This window comes from Aulonocara stuartgranti, assembly GCF_965226115.1.
Source record: "Aulonocara stuartgranti genome assembly, chromosome: 17".
NCBI lineage: Eukaryota > Metazoa > Chordata > Actinopteri > Cichliformes > Cichlidae > Aulonocara > Aulonocara stuartgranti.
Window position 1 is genome coordinate 6,954,866 of NC_138953.1, and position 20,166 is coordinate 6,975,031.

Below are 20,166 nucleotides of genomic sequence, written 5' to 3' on the forward strand. Positions count from 1 at the left end.
TCATAAGCAAAATGCAGCTTCATTAAATCCAAATTACCTCAGCTTCACAAAACAGGCATCCCTGTACTTATGGTCCCAACCCGATTTGTTCCTCTGAATAAACAATCCTCAACTTAAACAGGAATCCATCCAGTCACATTTCAGACTTCTTTTTTTGTCTCCTTTGGCTATGCTATGTAATGATGAACAGTATGTATACACGAGCAGAGAAATAAGTCATATACCGCGTAAGTATCTATCTCATTTCTCTTCTGCTTCTCCATGCTGCCATCTTATAAATGGCCTGGCCTCCAATAAGGATGTTTGGTCTACCTAACAGTAATAAAGATTCCCACACAGAGACACAAAGCAATCAATGCTGTTTTTTATGCCACTTAGGTTAGAAGTGAAGGTCTGTTTTCTGCTTTAAGCACTCATTATCAGACCAGTTTACCCTGTAATGACTTAACCTCAGACCGTAATTACTAATAACACTCCTTTCTCTCTCGCCGAAAAGTAATTTGCTGTGTAAGTCAATCAGTTAAAAGTTCCATTCTCAATGTATGTAAATAGAGAGTAGAAAGGAATTAACATCACCAGAACATGAGGTAATTTCTAGCCTAGAAATATAATGTATACATATTTTAAATCGTTAGCACATGTAGCAAGATAGCAGGTACCTATCCGTAAAAGTTAAAATTGAAAACTAAAATTGCATATTTAGAAGTTTGTTTGTTTTTTTGTAAAGGCAATCCCTTAATGTCTTCATATGGCTCAGATGTACGGTGGCCCTGAGAGGCAAAACAGACTGCAACTTAAGAAAACACCAGCAATAAGAAAAACGCTGCAAAGGCACACAAAACACAACAGAAATAGGAAACATGAAAACAGAAATAGGAAAAAGCTGATTTCCAAACGCACAAGAGAAGTGTTTCTGTGATCTTGCCTCCAGTATTGGGAAGTGTTTCTGGGGAGACAATACCCCGACGGACCAGTTGCAGGAACCCAAAACATGGTAGGCGTGTTTTATCATGATTCATATAATACTGATGACGGATTATTAGGCTAATAGTTAGACTAACACACTTACCTCTCATCTTTTCTTTCCTCACAAAACCAATAGATCCTCCACTTCTGTCTCCCAGCGCAGTTCTTAGCATATTTTGGTTCCTGCAACTGGTCCGTCGGGTTATTGTCTCCCCAGAAACACTTCCCTTGTGTTTTTTCCTATTTCCGTTGTGTTTTGTGTGCTTTTGCAACGTTTTTCTTACTGCTGGTGTTTTCTTAAGTTGTAGTCCGTTTGACTCTCAGGGCCACCGTACAGATGCAACTTTGCATGTTCACTTCTTTGAATATTCATGCATATATAAGAGATGCATACTAGCCACCCACGTCTGCTTCTGTGTCTCTACTCTAAATAAGTTGCAATATTGGACTAATTCGGCCATGCCTCAGCCATCCGTGTTTGAGCTGTTAACTGATTTTGGAAAATAGGAAGAAGAAGAAAAGTGAACTTTACAGTGGCAACATAGGCAACATGTTGTTCTGGTTTGTTCAGTCAGGCTAGTCACCTACTGTGTTGCCTGCTTATTTCACCGATATGTCTTCGAACACAGAAACAACACATCGTAGGGACATGCTAATAAGGTTAAAAACTTGAAAGCATGCACTGTTAACACATTCTAGACCAGGGGTCGGCAACTCCAGGCCTTGAGTAACGGTGTCCTGCAGGACTAGATGTGTCCTTAGTCAATTACAGCTGATTCAAATTGCTAAATGACCTCCTCAACATGTCTTGAAGTTCTCCAGAGGCCTGGTTATGAACTAACCATTTAATTCAGGTGTGCTGACCCAGGGTGATATCTAAAGTGCAGGACAACAGCACTTGAGGCCTGGAGTTGCCTACCCCTGTTCTAGACTGTCTGTTTCCTGTACTTCTTAAAGTAAAATATATAGAAACATTATCTGCAGGTACTTAAAGGCTTGGTAACCACAGGATTGTTATCTTTAAGGTCAGCTCTAACAGACTGAAAACTGTGCGAACTGATTAGAAGAACCCAAATTGTGCTTTCAAACAAGTCTCATGTATACCTAATGGGCTCATGTACAGTTGTGTTTTGAATAGCATTAAGGAAGACTTCTTTTCAGTTGCAAACTTGCCAAGTGCAGCTTAGAGGACAAGATTTTATTTTCATTCAAACTGCTGTTCAGTGTATTTGCTGTAGCCAACAATGGGTAGAGACCCTGCCTGTGTCCTGCATTGAGTGGGCAGACCTTTTCCCCAAATAACACCCTTCCCTTAACACTCTGGGGAGAGCAAAAGCAGCTGGCTGCAAACTTTCATTAGTGAGAGCTGCAGAAAAAAGATGGCAAATATTTATCTTTGCACAGATTGCTGTGCAAGAACTGCACACAAAGCAATACTCTCCTTTCACGGAGTGCCACTGTGTGAGAACTGCGTAGGATGTGACTGGGTAGTCGGCGCTAGAGTCGGAGCGCCGTTGCTGAATATGTGAGAGTTGGTTTCTATGTGTGATTCCTCATATGTATGTGCGACTGTATTTTGGTGGGAGCTTCCATCAATGACAGTGTGTGTATTCACTTCCAAAAATGTGTGTGTGATAAATGCCCTACCTACGGCTTTGCAGGTCTTAGAGGCAGGGTCCATCTCATAACCTTCATAGCACTCACACTTGTAATCCCCTTTGTAGTTGATGCAGATCTGACTGCAGGCATCTGGGTTCTCACATTCGTCTATGTCTGCAGAGAGAAACATGGCACAAAGACATAAAGATCAAGACACACACAGTCCTATTTGTCTGGAGACTGAGACATAAAAGAGCTAATATTTTCTGTTTCTAGCATGTTAACAACCTTTCTCAGCAGGATCCTCACTTCAAAAAAAAAAGAGAGATCTTTTGTTGAGAAATTTGAATGTTGTAACACTAATATTTTTGAGAAACAGACTAACACTGTTTTAACTGGATAATAGAAATGATGTTAAAGCTACAGGTCAAGGTCCTCCAAGGTCAGCGTAACCAGAATCTGGGGACAAAGGGGATGAACCTCCCAATACTGGAGGCAAGATCACTGAAGTAGTTAAACAACTCCATGGTGGAAGGTCCCCAGGGTGGATGAGACTGGACTCGAGTTTGTAAGCCTCTGGATGTTCTGAACTGTTTCAACTGACATACCTCTGCAAAATTGGATAGAACTTGGGGAGAGTGCCTCTAGACTGCCCTCTAGGATGGTGGTTCCCCTCTTCAAGAAAGGGCACCAGAGGGTATGTTACAACTTCAGGGGGATCCGATTTTCTCAGCCTACCTAGGATGGTCTGTGCTGGGATACTGGAGAGGAGAGTCCATCCAGTAGTCGGCCCCTAACTTAAGGAGAAACAATGCAGCTTTTGTCCTGGTTGTGGAACACGGGACAAGCTCTGCATCCCATTAAGCATATTTAAGGGGACGTGGGATTTTGCTCAACTATTGTCTTATTAACTTAGAGAGGGCATTCAATGGCATTGCTTGCTGTGTCCGCAGGGGCTGCTTCTGGAGTATGTGGTATTAGCCCCTTTGTTAAGGGCTATCTGGTCCCTGTACAACTGTAATGAGAGCTTGAGTCACATAGCTAGCAGTAAGTTGAACTGATTCTCGGTTTCTAGAGCTGAACTTTGTTTCCGCATCATTTCACAAGCCATTTACAAGCAAAATAATCAGAAACCAAATGCTAACAATTCCAAAACTCCCATTTTCAGCGATCCCGGACAAGCCCCCTCTTGGTCCCCTAAAAAGGTCCAGTGGTTGAGTGAAAGTAACAAAGGTGTCCGGGTTGAAAAAAGGAGGCAGAGAGGCAAAATGATTACATTAACAGATTTTATTAATGTTTCTATTAATAACTAAACTAAAAGAGACAGACCAGCCACTATTACCTTTTGAAGAAAGAAAACAACAAAACTCAGGTGATCATCACTAAACTAAAAATAAGTCAAAGGGGGTTAGTACCAAAACACACTCCTCTCCACAGAGTAGGAGCAATAGACCACCATACTCACAGCTCACCAGCAACAACCCAACAAAGCTCTCTCTGGCCCTAGAGCTCAATTTTCTCTGGATTTAAGCATTCTTAATTGCTGATGGGAGTCAGCCGTACAAAAACGGTGGCACCAAAGGCAGGAGATATGGCAGGACACATCCAAACAAGAACGATTTCAGGAGGAGGTCCTGCTAGGGCTGTAACAATGGGTGGGCGGACCCATTAGGTAATCAGTGAAAATGTAATTAGTACTGAATAGGGAGTAGCAGTTTTTGTGAACTGATGTTTTGTTGTTTTGTTCTTCTGTACATCATTTATCTGTTTTTTATGGTGGAACACTTTCTGATCATCAGCATCCCAACATTTTACAAATGCCTCATCTTACATTCTGGACCTGGCAACCTCGCTAAGGAGACTGGTTGTTAAAATAACTTATTCATGCTCCCAAATCCAGAATGTCTGCATGCAATTAATAACTTGCAACATGCATAAAAGACAAGCTTTAGATGAGGCAGTTTACTCCAGAGTGCTAACCCCATTTTTTGCATTTAAGTTAGTTATCATACTAGATTTTTGTCTCAACCGGGTAAAGCAAATGCAACTAATCTTAAACAGCAGTGTTTAATGAATCATGTTAATGTTTTCCTTGGACCTGAAAATGGCCATAGTTAAAAGTACCCTCGAACAAAACAACCACAGAATAGCACAGATAAAGTTCAGCTGATTAATGTCACTGCCCTTTGGTCGTGCTTCTCTGGACCAAGGTATGAGGAGCTCTGCTGCACTTTTTTTTTCTCTTTACCTCCACACGTCTTTTTATCCAGGAGTTTGTAGCCAGAGGGGCAGTCACACTCATAACCAATTCTCTGGTCCTTGCAGATGTGGGAGCAGCCACCGTTGTTGTCTGCACACTCATTCAGGCCTGCAGAGACAGAGTGGCAGCAGAGGAAAGGGCAGGGATGGCAGAGAGGAAACAGTGAAAAATAAAACAAAGAGTTGAGTATTGTTCCAATAAATTCCAGCAGGTTTTTAGACAGAATAACTTTGGCAACACAAGAACAAGATGGACAGGAAGACAATCCCACAGGTTGGTCTGTATGGACAGTTTAAATCATCCTGCCAGTAAAGATATTTTTGTCCTGTCTGTATACATCAACAATTCAAGTTTGTGTGTGATTCTTGTGTGCTCTACTACCGGTAGTCTTAGCTAGTAGTTCCTGGAACGGATCCATTTTCCAACAGGAACCTTTGCTTATCCCAGGTGCTACTGCACTATATTGCCTATTGTAACACAAGCACGTGCTCTCCCTCATCCTCTAATCCAATTCTCTCCATTTCCTCTGGTTTTTTTTCCTTTTAACAGAACATATTGGACTGAGTCATCCTTCCTTTCCCTTTTGTATCAGTTTCTGTGCCTCCATTTATCCCTTTTTTTCTTTCAACTACCCTCCAGGGAGTGAAGAGGGATCTCTGCAGAAAGCTAAAGCTGGTACTTCATTACCGGTTTACATTAAAGATTTAAGCTTCAAGGCTACAGGTACTGCTGTGAGACTAAGACACTACTAGAGATAGAAAAAGAGAGGCAGCAAGACATTAAGGGAGACTCACAGGAAGAGGAAAAGAGTAGTATGGACTTTCACAGATTTGCATTTAATCAAAATTAGACTGGTAATTTATAGTAGAACGGAACAGCAACTGAGTATCAGCCTTATTTTAAACTAAAATAAGGCAAAAACATGAAAACCTGCTTAAAGCAGTTTAAGCAGGTTGTAGCAGAAGCACTAGAAAACAAAAAACAAAGTATGTGGACACTCATATCCATATTTCTATTCTCTTGTAATGTTGTATAGTTTGTACTGAGGTTTAGTTAAAATCTTTGAAAATCACATAAACTATAATGACTATAGCATGGGTAAAACATGCAGGTGGCTGGCAGGAGGTTCTTTTCAGATACCAATAAACTCTTTCTAACATCTTAATTCTAGCGCCAGACAGACACTGAACTGTATGAGATGATGTCTGCAGCAATGTTGGAGTAAAATTCTTATATTTCTGTGTCTATACACATCGATTTATGGATCAATTTGTGGATCGATGTACATAGACACACATATACACAGAATGAGTGAGTAAGATTCAGAGTTTTACTAAATACCAAAAATAATCCGGCAATGTCATTCACAAATAAGATAAAGCTATATTACTGCTAATAAGTGATATTACTGTGTAGGCTCGGCTTAACTCAGCGCCATCTTCTTGGCTGTGATGTGTGCTAACTTCCAGTTCACAGATCATCATATTTAATTCTTATCATGGGAATCATGGCAGATTCTTCTCTCACCCCAACCGGTCGCGGCGGATGGCCGCCCCTCCCTGAGCCAGGTTCTGCCGGAGGTTTCTTCCAGTTTTCCTTCCCACTGTCGCCAAAGTGCTTGCTCGTAAGGGGTCATATGACTGTTGGGTTTTTATCTGTATGTATTATTTGTAGGGTCTACCTTACAATATAAAGCCTTGACTGTTGCTGTGATTTTGCGCCGTAAAAATAAAATCGAATTGAATATATCCATCAGCTGTGAGGTTAGAGGAGGATGCAAAGGCAGTGCGCACACATATAATTTTATACTGACACAACAGATGCCAGCCCACTCCAATTCAGAGAGGCTATGGGTCAAGTGCAGCGTCTCTTAATAACCTCAGACACTTTAACGTGTACATAAAGTAAAATCTCAGGCTTCAATTCCCTTTGTTTCATTAATTTGATATGATTCTATTAATAAGTATACTTTTCTCAGCCGCTTACATCTGATTGCGGATGAACTGCACTGCTTGTGGTGTCAAATGTGTGACCAAAGCTGAGGAAGCAGTAATTATCTGTGCTGTTTGGATAATCTCTGTGGATAATCTACGTTATGGGTAACGTAGTCGTGTCACGCTCTCTCGGCTAAGATCGCACCGGAGGGCAGAGTCGTTTGGGTCTTTCATCATAACAAGGTAGTTGAGAAATATCCTGATTTACTCAGCCTTGATCAAATGAATCTCCTTTACATAGAGAAGAGTGACCACCCACATTTGAACAAGCTAATGTTCTCACATTAATGTGTGTGTGTGTAAAGAAACACGAAGAATCTTACCACACTCCACAGGTTCATCTGACCAGTCCTTGCAGTCTTTCACGTTATCGCACACCTTGCTGCTGTCGATACACTCCCCGTTCTTACAGCGGAACTTTTTGGGCCCGTCACATTTTGTAACTGTAGTGAAGACATCAGATGACTTAAAAGCCTAGACTCTTAGCAAGTGTTTTAATCACATTGAGCACCAAATTAGTGTTTGGCAACACAATAATTCAACCCTACTGTGATGAAAGCCTCTGGCGCGTCAGATTTTGTAGAGTACAAGATTCTAATGCAGATACAGTAAATGTCAGCAAAGCAATGCTGTCGATGTTTCTTGTGGTCTGTGGAGATAATTAGCCCAAAGGTTGACTCTTTTGACTCTCAGTGAGAAGCTTTAGGCAAAGCTTGATCATTAAATTGCTTAGTTCTATAAATAAGACAGGCTACAGGGAGTTAAGTGGAGGTTAACAAATGTTTGTCGCTATTCTAATTAGGGAAGCTTACTGAGAAAGACATATCATATGTATGGTAACTAATAGTAAACACAAGCTCAAAAAAAGAGAAAGGCTTCATGGATAACATATGCATTATACGGTTTGAACTACAGATGAGCCAGAGGCAGCTGAGCTCCCATCAAAGAGGCCCTTTAACTCTCTTGAAAGTAGAAGCTAAATAAAATGTAGAAGAGTAGCAGATGTGACATCCAGTGCCTATTAAATGCACGAAGCAACTCAGCTGCTACATATCTGTTCTGTGCAAGTTATACGCAGCTGAGTTGTTACAGTAAATAAAAATATCGCTGTAGCTTCTTTGCAATTCTTTGAATCATCACCTCCGTCTTCGACCACTCAGGAGATTTAAGTGGAGGGAACACAGGGGAGATTTAAGGCAGTGGAGATTCACAGCCTCTTATCCTCCCATGCCTCTAAGCCTATCTTTTGGTGGACATTTTTCTGATTAAAGTTTCTCATGGGGCCGAACTCACCAGAGAGGCCAACTGTGCTACTCTTCGTTATAGCTCCTGTGAAGCTAGTTCAAAGTATTAAAGTTGTAATTGGCCACTTTTTTTTTTGAGTAAATGAAGTTAAAGAAAGGAGGCAGAAGCGAGAAGCAGAAGTCCTGAAAACATAAACTGAAACTTTAAATAAAATCTGGAATTTTGACTCTGCATTTAGAAGAAAAGCCAACATTATTGGGAGGAAAACAAAATAGAACAATATGTTCTTCTAATAATAATCGGGATGTTTGCTTGTTTCATGGCCGTCCTCCTTTTCCGTACTCGCGAGACGCTTACCGTTGACACAACCTGCTTCATCACTGTAGTCCGGACAGTCGTGAACTTTATTACACTGCTTGGTGCCGTGAATACAGGAGCCATCGCCACACTGGAACTCATCAGGTCTGCACGTAAGCAGTGCTGAGGAACACAAAACACACAGAGTTAAGAATTAGCTGAGTATTCCCATTAGTCTAATCCACGAAAAGACAATGATAAAGTTCCACAATGAAAATTCAGAGCATTTTAAATTGTTCACAAAGTCAAATTCAGCCCTTTTCCTTTCAAATTGCATTCCAGTATTCAGCTCTAATCTATCATACGCACCTCTTGATAGGGCATAAATCCTCATAAACTGCTATGCCGAAAAGAAAAGCATTCATGTATTCATCCAGCATCTGAAGCAAACCCACATCTAGTGACCTATTGAGAAGGTGTGTGCATGTAAATGTGCATATAGACATTTGTGCTTGCTCTAACGTGGAGGGACGGTTTATTTAACTCATTTGTCTTTTTAACTGGCTATTTAATTATTCATGTGTTGTGTTTTGGACTGGCTCCGCCAACGGAGCAGAGGCAGACATGATCAATGACTGTGGAGCCGATAAAAAACACACGGCAGACAATCTTCGCATCAGGAAATATGGTATTAACACAGCCACACACAACGGTTTGGGCACATTTGGGTTTTCGGGCTCACAGAGGCATTATTAAATGAGCAAAATTAAATGCAAGCTTGCAGCAGGACATGTGAATGCCAGGAAAAGGGGAAGCTGAGACATACTTTGAAACACTCAGACAAAAAATAAATAAAATAAAGACAAACAGATGTTCATGCTAAAGCCTGGACCATCGCAAAATGTGCCGATTCCTTCATCCAAATTATTGGGATGTTAGCTCAGCTAATAATGATAAATCCCCGGGATGAATAGTTATAATAATGGATTGCCATCTGCGGAAACGTTGACAGGACGGAAAGAAGGAAAGTTGCGATACGATGTGACCATTTCTCATTTCCATTAACCTTCTGTCACTCTGCTCACAGTCGCTTGTCGCTTGAGCAGAGCCTGATGGAAACGAGGCGAACGAGGAAAGAACAAACTGGAGGTATAGTATGCAGTTATTGTCACAATCCTCATTTACACTGAAACGGTGCTAAGCTGTCTTCTATGTTCTCGTTTAAATTGCCATCCCTCCATTCTCTTCTGCTTAACCTTATCACGGTCGCTGTGGGGGCTTCAGCCTATCCCAGCTATCACGGGGTGAGATGCAGGGTACACCCAGGACAGATTCCCTTTTTTTTTTTGGTTAATAGAGAGATTTTTGGTCTATTTTTAAATGTTTTTTAGGCAGTTAGCAACCGTTTGAAATGTTTTGGAAAAGATATCAGTTGGTAGCAAGGATATTTACGTTAATTATTTTAGGAAAATAGTCTGTCTTAATAAAATATACTCTAAGCTGTCGGCTGTTCTGTTTACATGTTTAGTGAATTTTATTTTCAGCTTCCAATTCTCCAAGCTAGCAGTTAATAACTCAGTGAATAATGCATTGAACTTCCAAACAAAGCCGGTGTTAGCATTAGCTAATCAAGTCAAAGCTCTCATTAAAACATGCTCAGGTCCAGTCAAAGAGACTAAAGTGGGTCTGATTGAAACACCAATATCAAGGTCATAGTTCTCAAACCAATACATGACATATCATCGTCCATGTTTGACTTTTATTTACATTTATGGCTGAGACAAGTCATGATTATACTCCGCTGTGGAGACATGAAGGGTCATTTCCTGTTATATATATTTCCTTTAGGTCTTTTGTGGTGCATGCATAGTTGGTGCACACTCGTGTCAATTCTCCACAGACAACTCTGCACAATAACACGCACAGGCAGGCACACGGGCATCCTCAAAGATCGATGCTCAAAGTCTGATAATGAAATTTGTGTCATTCAGACCTGAGTGGATTTTAGCATACCTGCAGAAAGCAGATTCGAGGCTTTAGAGTGACGTTTCGACCATGTCACAGATTTAGACATTGTTGTCAAAATATAACCACATAAAAGTGACCAATCGTGTAGTGCTTACCGACATAATTATTCCAATCTCGTAAAAGACGACTCCACAGACCCATGTAATTCTGTCTGGAGTGCAGCAGCCATTAATTTAAGGATAAGGAGGGTGTGTACTGTGATAAAGGGCAAGCCGTGATCTAAACACTGAAACAACATGTACTCTGTGATTTCTGCTTTATTTTTTGTACTAACACCTTATTATTGTGGGTGCATGTGTGTGTTAGAGCTTGCACCTGGCTGCGTGTGCGGCTGCGCACTGTGCTTGTATCATGTCTTATGTGTGAAGTTGCTGTCATCTCTCTAAGTGGTGTGTGGGCATGTGAAGAGGAGACCACATGGGGGTCACGCTTGATGAAGGACCTTCACCTTACACAGGCTCAGATGGGTTTGTCTCTTCTTGCACAGGTCACATGGTTGCATGGCAACACATTTGTGGATCGTCACGATAAAATTAGAATTGATCTTCCTTTAGTCATTTGGTGACACATTTGTCACACAGTCTTTGTTCAGAGCAGAGCCGGTCTTCAAAGCATAGTCCTCCAGTACATTTAAGCTGCTGCTCTACAAAACAACTGATTACTTTTTGGTATCCATCCGTAACTTTCATTAAAGGCGATAGTTGGCATTAGCTTCAAGTAAAGATAAATGACACAATATCCAAAAGTACTAATACAAACCATTCATCCTAATTTCTAAAATTAATAAAACTGGATTCTTTAGGCTGATCAGTTACTTCACTACCACTCTCCTCAGACTGATCAGAGATGAATTGTGCCCGTTGTTATGGAATAATCAAAGATAATTAAAAAAGATGTTTTGATTAAGGAGCATGCCAGTGGTGTGACTCGTTCCTATGTTTTCTAATTGCTTTGAACAACAATAAAGCGAACGGCACAGGGGGAGCACATGGTGGCAAAAAGAAAAAAGCTGACTTACGACAGTTTGCTTCATCTGATTTATCCTTGCAGTCGGGGTCGCCGTCACACTTCCAGTTCAAATGGACACACTCGCCGCTCCCGCACTGGAACTCGCTCACCAGACAGCGGGGTTTCTGGGGCTCCGTCCTCCGGCTGCAGCGCTCCATGGACTCGTCTGACTTGTCCTTGCAGTCGGGGTCGCCGTCACAGCTCCACAGGGCAGGGATGCACTCCGAGTCGTTGCAGCGGAATTCATGCTGCCCACAGGTGGGAGCCGAACATTTCTCCTCATCGCTGGCGTCCCCGCAGTCGTCGTCTCCGTCACACACAAAGATCGGTGCCACACATTTCCCGTTACGACACTGGAAGTCTTTGGAGGGGCAGGCCTTGCCATCTGCAGGAGGAAAAGTACATTAAATTATAATTGTATATGTATTTTATTTAATTCTCATTGATTATTATAACCTGTAATATTTAGCAAATTAATATCAGTCTAATAATTACAGAATATCTTTAGTAAATAGCCATTTTTCAAGTCATTAAGAAACATCCATTCAGAGTGGGAGTAGATCAGGGGAAATACGAGTTAAAGGACGGCTATAGTTCAACTTATCTCTGCATTTAATCAAACCCAATCAGAGGTGGGAATATGCACACCAATATGTCTTTTTACGCCTTCTCAACAGATGGTAGTAATGTTAATGTTAAAATTTAGAGTTAACAAGAAGAGAGTCGTTCCACAGTTTCCTTTTTAGCCCTGGAGCTTTTAGTGATTGGCAAGAATAAAAGGAAAGATTGATCAAACTGTCGACAGTTGCGTGGCGCTGAAGAATACCAGCACAGCTTCCTTGAAAGTCTGACAAGACAAAATGCGGCAGGTGCAAGAACAAAGCGAAGGGATAAAGAACCAGGAAGAAAACATAAACTTGCCCTGTAGAAAAAGTATAAATGATGAAATATTTAAAAAACGTAAACACCACCTCAAGAGACTCCAAATACTTTCAACATATAAAGATGCTGCTGACCATGTATGGGACGAGGTCGAGGGCAGCAGAAGTCCAGCGTATATGGATGGCTGTATGATGAGCACAGCTGTAGAAATGTCACTCCTAGAGTGTGTGTGTGTTTATACATGTGTGTGAATGTTTGGACAGAAACACCTGTCAGGAATGAATATTCATGTCCATGTCTGCATTTAGATTTTTTCCAGGCTGGTAACTAAAGACCTGCGACGAAAAGTATGATGCCATTTCAGCTTTTAATGTGTTGTATTTCAGTGTGGATGTGGTTGTTCTGTTGGTGTTGTTTTATATTACTGTGCTTATGTTTCCTTTCAGCTGTGGCATTATCAAATTCCAGACAGGGTGGACAAATCAATTTGAATCATATAATCTCCTCAAAAAAAGGGGGGGAAAAATCAAAACAAACCACTTCACTGATGCAACGCTCCTCTCTGGGCGACCGGCATAACTTCTTCATTTTCTCTCTCTCTTTTTTTTTTACCAACCCACACAGTACGCCAAAGGGACTCATTATGATAATAGGCTATCGGATTCCCTGTTAGCTATTACTACTAGCATGCTAATCATCCCCACTCAGATCTAAGTAATTAACATGAGCACAAAAACAACATCAGCAGTACCCCAGCAGAAAGTACGGTTGCGCAAGATGCATAAAGTTACAAACGGACTGTTTTCAAACTTTCTGCATCAACAGCGAGACACACTTTCTTTATGAACATTTCAAACAGATTTTTGCTAGATCCCCGAGGACGATTATGTGTTTCTAGTTAGATTAAACACCTTTTATGCTCTAAAGAGTCCATCATTATAGCAGAAGGCTTGGTCAGCCAGGTGTGTGGGATATAAACAGCAAGGCTGGGATAAGAAGCTTGTTAGTATGGTTCCCACTGGGAGACTGAATGACAAAAGACACAGTTGGCTCATAATAGTTCTTCCTTCTACTACAAAAATAAGTAGGCAGTTTTTTTTGTCTTAACACTATAATGAAGTTTAGGTTTTCCCTAGCATTTTTCCCTAGATGCTAAAGTGACATCAAAACAATAGAAGCTATTTTGTAAGGACTAATGAGTCGCAATATACACCCGCACCTAAAGTACACTGTGTATATGAGCTACCCCTTGTTTTTCTGTAAGTGCAAACATATCTGAAAATACAGTAAGGCAAACATTTAGTTTCTACAATTCTAAAAAGTTTGAAAATCAACATTTGGTTTTTGACCACCTTTATTCTTCAACACGACCTGAACTTTCTTGGGTAAATTTTACTTGTAATTCTTTAATTAGCCTTCAGGAACAGTTCTCCAGGCTTCTTGAAGGACATTCAAAGCTTCTCTGTGGAAGTTGGCTACCGTTTGTTCTGTTCTCTGTCGAGATGATCAAACATTGCTTAAATCAGAGGCTCCCAAAGTGTGGGGCAGAGCCATTGCAGGGGGGGCGTGGTATGAAAAGAAAGAGAAAAAAAAGGATGCTTGGACGCTGTTGGCATAATTGACAGGTTTTTGACGGGGCTTCCACACAAACGCAAAGCAGGAGATGAAGCATCGCCAAATATGTTTCCAAACCAACTTCATTCTAAGCCAAAGACTAGAAAATATGGTGAAGCATATCTTCCCTTTGGCTTCATCTGCACAAGTGCCGAGGTAGGTCTCCCCCGCAGAATTGGTTTTCCCTGTGTTGGGAGCAGCGCTGGGCTCTCCAAATCACGGACAAACAGTATCCCACATTCTTGATTTTTAGTTCACAAACACTTCTTGTAGTAACTAACTACTCCTGACATTTTGGCGATGTTAGCTCTTTATACAGTAAAGTTACTGGGGAAAGATTTTTCTTGTAATTGATGATTTGAACCAAAAATACTACTACTACTTCTTTTATTCTTGTTTTGATCCTTATTAACGACTTCTTGAACAGTAGTTTGGCGGGATGCATTTCTTAGGTCACGTGTCAGGTCTTTGCTAGATTTCTTCCCATTTCTGTCAGACATTACATTCAAATACTGTCTTTAAGGATGCACTGCACACCATGCCCTAATGTGCCAGGTTTTTAGCCAATAGCTATTTGAGTGATGGCACCTTTGGAGGGAAACTATTAGGAGGTGGCTCAAGACTTCTGCACAGTACCGTACGACACAAGCAGCAATAACTATCTGGCAGCACTGCTGCATATCAGGGCCTGGGATATAAACTGGAAATTAAATATAGAAAATAAACAGCCTATTCTCACAGTCAGCCACCCAAGTGACTCTGACATTCTTGTGTCTCACACCTCAAAAAAGTGATAAACCATGAATCTGTTATTTTCAAAGGAGTCCTGTCCTCAGGGAGTTTGGAGCCCTGTCAATATGTGAAGGACCAACAGTACATTAGGCAGGGTTGGTCATATGTAATGAGTATATAGATATGATCAGTCGCATAAATTCAATAACGTCATATTTGGATTCCACATTGGTAGAGCACAAATGATCCAAATTGACACTGCGTAACATTAAAACCATTTTTGTCCCTTTTCCTTTTTTTAAACCACACCAGTTAACACAGAAAAAGAATTTCATCTTTCAAACCTTTAAATAGGTGCACAGTTCTTTCCAAAGAGGGAATTAAAGTATTCAAACACAGGCGTTCTTAAAAGCACTTCAAACAAATTAGCTTATAAAATTAGACTCTTGCAAAGCCATTTTCTTTTGCCTCTTAGGTCACAGGAATTGTAAGTGAAAATGTCGCCTAATATGACCAAAACTACTGAAGTAGAAAGTAGCAGGTTTGTCTCAGATAACCCCAGTTCTATCTCTGTTTCTTCTGGCTTCACATAACCAGCTCTAAGAACACCCTACAGAGATCTTTAGACTGTTATTTTTTGCATCACTGACTGCCCACTCTGTGAATGACAATTTAAAGTTATTGCACTTATAATTAACACAATTTGCTGATGCTGAAAAGCCATATTTGCCCGTGTCAGCGTGATGCAGTGATTAGTGCTGTCAATAACAGCAAGACTAAAAGTTCGAACCTTTTGGCCGGCCTTTCTCTGACGAGTTTGAATAATAATAATTAAGGAAGAAGGACGGTATGACCTGCACAGAGCTTTCATCTCAACATCATCCACCGAGGCTGGAAGTACATGATAAGATATCGAGGCATCCTACATTCACAACGGAACATTGACGAGTTGCTCTAAACAACCCTTTTGAAGTGTTTTGCTTTGGTGTTCTTTGCATGAAGGAAATTTTCAAAAACAAAAAAAATGGTAGTGATTAACTTACTAACCTAGCAGGCAAAACACGTTACTCCATCCTGACGTCCGACGCTGGACGTTGGTATTACTGCAGGACAAAAGTGTTGTTTTGTTTACCTGTGTTGGGCCAAGACTACTTAGATAATCTATCAATGGGAGAAAAGTGAAGATATGAAGAGACATTTTGCAATGAGTTTTACAATGTAACACCAGAAAAATTTTGGTATTCTAATTAATTTGTCACATAAATTGTGTCATTACAAAAAGCTGATCTACAGCTGAAATGAGCCGACACAGACAGTCTGGGTTTCTGCGGAGAAGCAGGGACTGGGAGGCAGGGTTAGGAGAGGCGTGCTCACATGTTGGTGCCATAATCTCAAAGATTAGTGTACCCGGTGATTATTGTACCCGATAGCAGAGCAGAAGACCTCAGTACTGTTTTTGCCCACCAGGTGGGTGTGTCCCGGTAGCTCGGACATCAGATGAAAACTATAGATTGCTGTCAGTTTTAAAACTTGATAAATTCCCAAAATCACTTTGGTCTTTGGTTGATTACTGTTGGTGGCCTCTGCATTCATTCAGGCTTAAACGAACCCTTAGAAATGGATACACTGATAGATCTGAGAATAGAAATATTGGATGTTGTAGTCTGAAAGAGTTAAGACTCCTGACTGTTAATTAAACACACCCATCCAACAGATTAGTGGACCAATTACAATTTTAAAAAGGTAATCAGTAAGCTGTACTCAATTCCATCTTGACGGTTACTTTCCCCTGTAGGTGACTGTGCTTAACATGGGGTCAAAGCTTTTACTCCATCCATCCATAGACCCACCAGTTAACAGCTAATAGATGAACCAATAAGATAGGGCACAGCTCGTTGACCTTGATCTAAAGGACAACTGAACTCTCTTTCAGCATGGAGCAGAACATAGCAAACAGCTATGCATACACGCACACGCAGAGATTAAAAGATAAAGAATCTTTAATAAAACACAAACAGCCACAAATATACAAATGGACAATAAAAGAGCCCAAAAAAATATTGGGCACACACCCACACACACACACACACACACACACACACATCTCTCAGCTTTTGTCCACGAGTCAGTGAGTTTAATGTTTCTGGAGCGAGGAATCCAATCAGACTGTGGTCTAACATGTCAGGCACTGAGCCGCGGTGTGTATGCACATACGTGCACGCACACATACACACGATCTTGTCCACATACGTACATTTGTCTGATCACTTCAGTTCACCAGGTGCACTAGCAGTAAAGCAAGCTGAAGATCACAGACCAGCTCCTAACAACCAGAAATGGAGATAAAATATTTACTTCGCAGTGATGTGTAAAATGCTGCATTTAACTAAACTGCAGCTCTGCTGGAACAAAAAAAGAAGAAAACAGCAACACCCGAAAGCATTTTAACACTGAGCAGACTTAATGGGCCGTATAGAAGACAAGCAACATGATCATCTTCTCTATGGAATATCAATATGTATGGCTTATCTTTCACACGAGAGCGTCAATAAAAAAAAACACATCCGTGTCAATTCAAGCATACCTTGTACCATCAGATACACGAGGGTAATTGTAAACAAACTGCCATCTATATTCATGAGGATTGATGCTAGGGGAGCAAAAAAAAAAAAAAAAAAAAAACCTCAAACAGCAGGATTTTTTTTTTTGGCTTAATTATTCAATATTTATTAAAAAGTTAGAAAGTGCAGATGAAACTAAAACAAAGGCATTCTTATCCAACATCAGAAAAGCATTTTGATAGGTCCAAAATGTAATCTCTGCTTTGGACTTTGGACCGATGTTGCATGAACTGTCACTTTGCCTACAGTCACTGCTGAAAACCTAACCTGCAAAAGCAGGAATCCCCCTCACCAAAACAAAGGCAAATGTCATATACTCAGGAAAAAAAAAAGCAAATGCCCTTTTCAAAGAAACGGTGCTTTATAATAAAGGGACCGCAGAGGAGTGATGGTAATGCATCGCACACTATACTTACCATATTTGTACAAATGACACCAAGAGAGAGCAAAAGAGCTCTCCCTCCATCTCTCACTGACATATCTGACCTACTTTTACTGGAGCTCAGGAGAAAGTACAGTATTAAAAGTTAAAATCAGTGTGGAATTACATGACCTCTGTTTTTTTTTTTTTTTTTTGGGGGGGGGGGGGTTTGGCCCACCAATAAGAAAATTCACGAATTTCACAGTTTTCTTGCTCTCCACAACTTAAAAGCATTCAAGAAATATCTTCAAACATTGTGTGAGAACATTTCTGAGAACAGGTACCTAATGTACCATTTGCTGTGTGTCAGGGAACATTACCCTTGGAATCATTAAAACAGCAAACTGTCAGAGAAAGAACAAGCCAGAGGCGTCGACTTCCCAGCATCGCCCTGCAACAACATGGCTGCGTGTCACCGGCGTTTTGAAACGTTAACCTGATGCCACTCTGAATCTAAACACTGAGAAGTAGACAGAGGGAGAGGCAGCTTTTGATCATAATTTTAAATTACGCAGTTTAATGTCTCCTTGCACTTTGAAATGAAAGCATAGTACAAATTAAGTAATTGGAGTTAAAAAAAGAAATCATGGAATGATATATTATAGACCAAAATGTATTCTAAATTTTTGACTCATCTTTCTCCAACAGAAATCAAATATTCTTCAGAAAGTTCTTCGCACAGTGGTTGCAGAAGTTTGCATAAATGTTCAGCACTTTAAGTCTAGAGTGTAAATGTTACACCCCTGGAAATGGGGGAAAGAATCATAAGAGTGCTTTTCAGTTGCTTCTCATGTAATAGTTTAATGCAATCAAAATTGAACATAAGTATTTTACATTCTGCACCGCTCAATGTGAGGGAAAGAGCTAATTAATAAACCAAAATAATAATAAACTGCTGACTATTTGTATGTTTTCTAGGTACAGATATGTTTACTAGCTCCTGCCGTTAGGTACTATATAATTGCTGTTAAGCTAACTGAAGTTCGTTATGTCCAAGTATTCAAAACTATCATAAAATGCTGATGGTGTCCTGGGGCATCTCCTCCCCGATCTGGACCAGGATATCACTGAGCTCCTGGACAGTATGAAGTGCATCCCAATTGCTAAATTGAAAACCTTACCAAGTTTGAGTTTGACATAGCAAACCTGGCACTGACAAGTATTGATGTCCCATGCTGGAGGAGTTGAACTACCTGTGCAACCTCTGTAGGGTATCAGTAGTAGCATTGACCCTACTAGCGAAAAAACAGTCTGAAAAGATGAGGAGGGAAAGCTGCTATTAGCCTCCACCTAGTGTGTCTCATTGTTGCCCCTCTGGTGCATCTGTTGTTAATTTCATTAACACCAAAATAGCTGAATTAACAACCTCCCAATTCTACTTGACTGACCAGATCAATATTCCAGGAATTGACTTGATGGTACACTTTAATTAAAAAGTTTTCCTTTCAGCTTAAGATTTCTCCAGTAATTGGACAAAAATGTTACATGTTTAAATACAGCTATATTGAAAACAAACACAGAGGTTCTGTAGTGTAGTCAGACTAAGTTCCACGAGGAGACCCAAAACCAGGTGGTGTAATAATCCACCAAATCAAACATGCGGAGCTACCTGCTGTGGTGAATAAGGCAAGGCAAGGCAAGTTTATTTGTATAGCACAATTCAACAACAAGGTGATTCAAAGTGCTTTACAGAGACATTAGAAACAAGAACAAATAAAAAGCATGATTTAAAATTGATTAAAACAAGCAAATAAACTAACTAACAAACAAACAAACAAACAAACAAACAACAGTATATAAAATCAAAACAGATAAAATCAGAACAGTAGATAAAATCAGTAGTTAAATGTAAGTTTTGAAATTTAAGCTTAAAGTGTGGATTTGGTGCTTTATTCAAATGCAGCTGAGAACAGGTGAGTCTTCAACCTGGATTTAAATAAACTGAGTGTTTCAGCTGATCTGAGGCTTTCTGGGAGTTTGTTCCAGATATAAGGAGCATAAAAGCTGAATGCAGCTTCTCCGTGTCTGGTTCTGACTCTGGGAACTGATAAAAGACCGGATCCAGATGACCTGAGGGATCTGGATGGTTCATACTGGGTCAGGAGGTCATTGATGTATTTTGGTCCTAAACCATTCAGAGCTTTATAGGCCAGCATCAGAACTTTAAAGTCTATCCTCTGACGGACAGGCAGCCAGTGTAAAGACCTCAGAGCTGGACTGATGTGGTCCACTTTTTTGGTCTTAGTGAGGACTCGAGCAGCAGAGTTCTGAATGAGCTGTAGTTGTCTGACTGATTTTTTAGGTAGACCTGTAAAGATGCTGTTACAGTAATCAAGCCTACTAAAGATGAATGCATGGACTAGTTTTTCCAGGTCCTGTTGAGACATCAGCTCTTTTATCCTTGATATATTCTTGAGGTGATAGTAAGCTGACTTTGTTATTGTCTTAATGTGTTTTTCTAAGTTTAGGTCTGCATCCATCACTACACCCAAATTTCTC

General features: G+C 40.4%; 1 protein-coding gene across 5 annotated transcripts in view; it reads right to left on the bottom strand.

Moving 5' to 3' along the window:
• The window catches only part of lrp8 (low density lipoprotein receptor-related protein 8, apolipoprotein e receptor), a 183,509-nt gene that overhangs the window by 35,071 nt on the left and 128,272 nt on the right, over positions 1 to 20,166 (bottom strand). For all 5 annotated transcript variants that reach the window (XM_082511669.1, XM_082511667.1, XM_082511668.1 and 2 more), the window contains exons 5-9: positions 11,408 to 11,782; positions 8,422 to 8,544; positions 7,143 to 7,262; positions 4,814 to 4,933; positions 2,614 to 2,739 (exon numbers count right to left, since the gene is read on the bottom strand). In XM_082511669.1, coding sequence (XP_082367795.1) covers positions 2,614 to 2,739; positions 4,814 to 4,933; positions 7,143 to 7,262; positions 8,422 to 8,544; positions 11,408 to 11,782 — 864 coding nt within the window. The remainder of the gene's footprint in view (positions 1 to 2,613; positions 2,740 to 4,813; positions 4,934 to 7,142; positions 7,263 to 8,421; positions 8,545 to 11,407; positions 11,783 to 20,166) is intronic.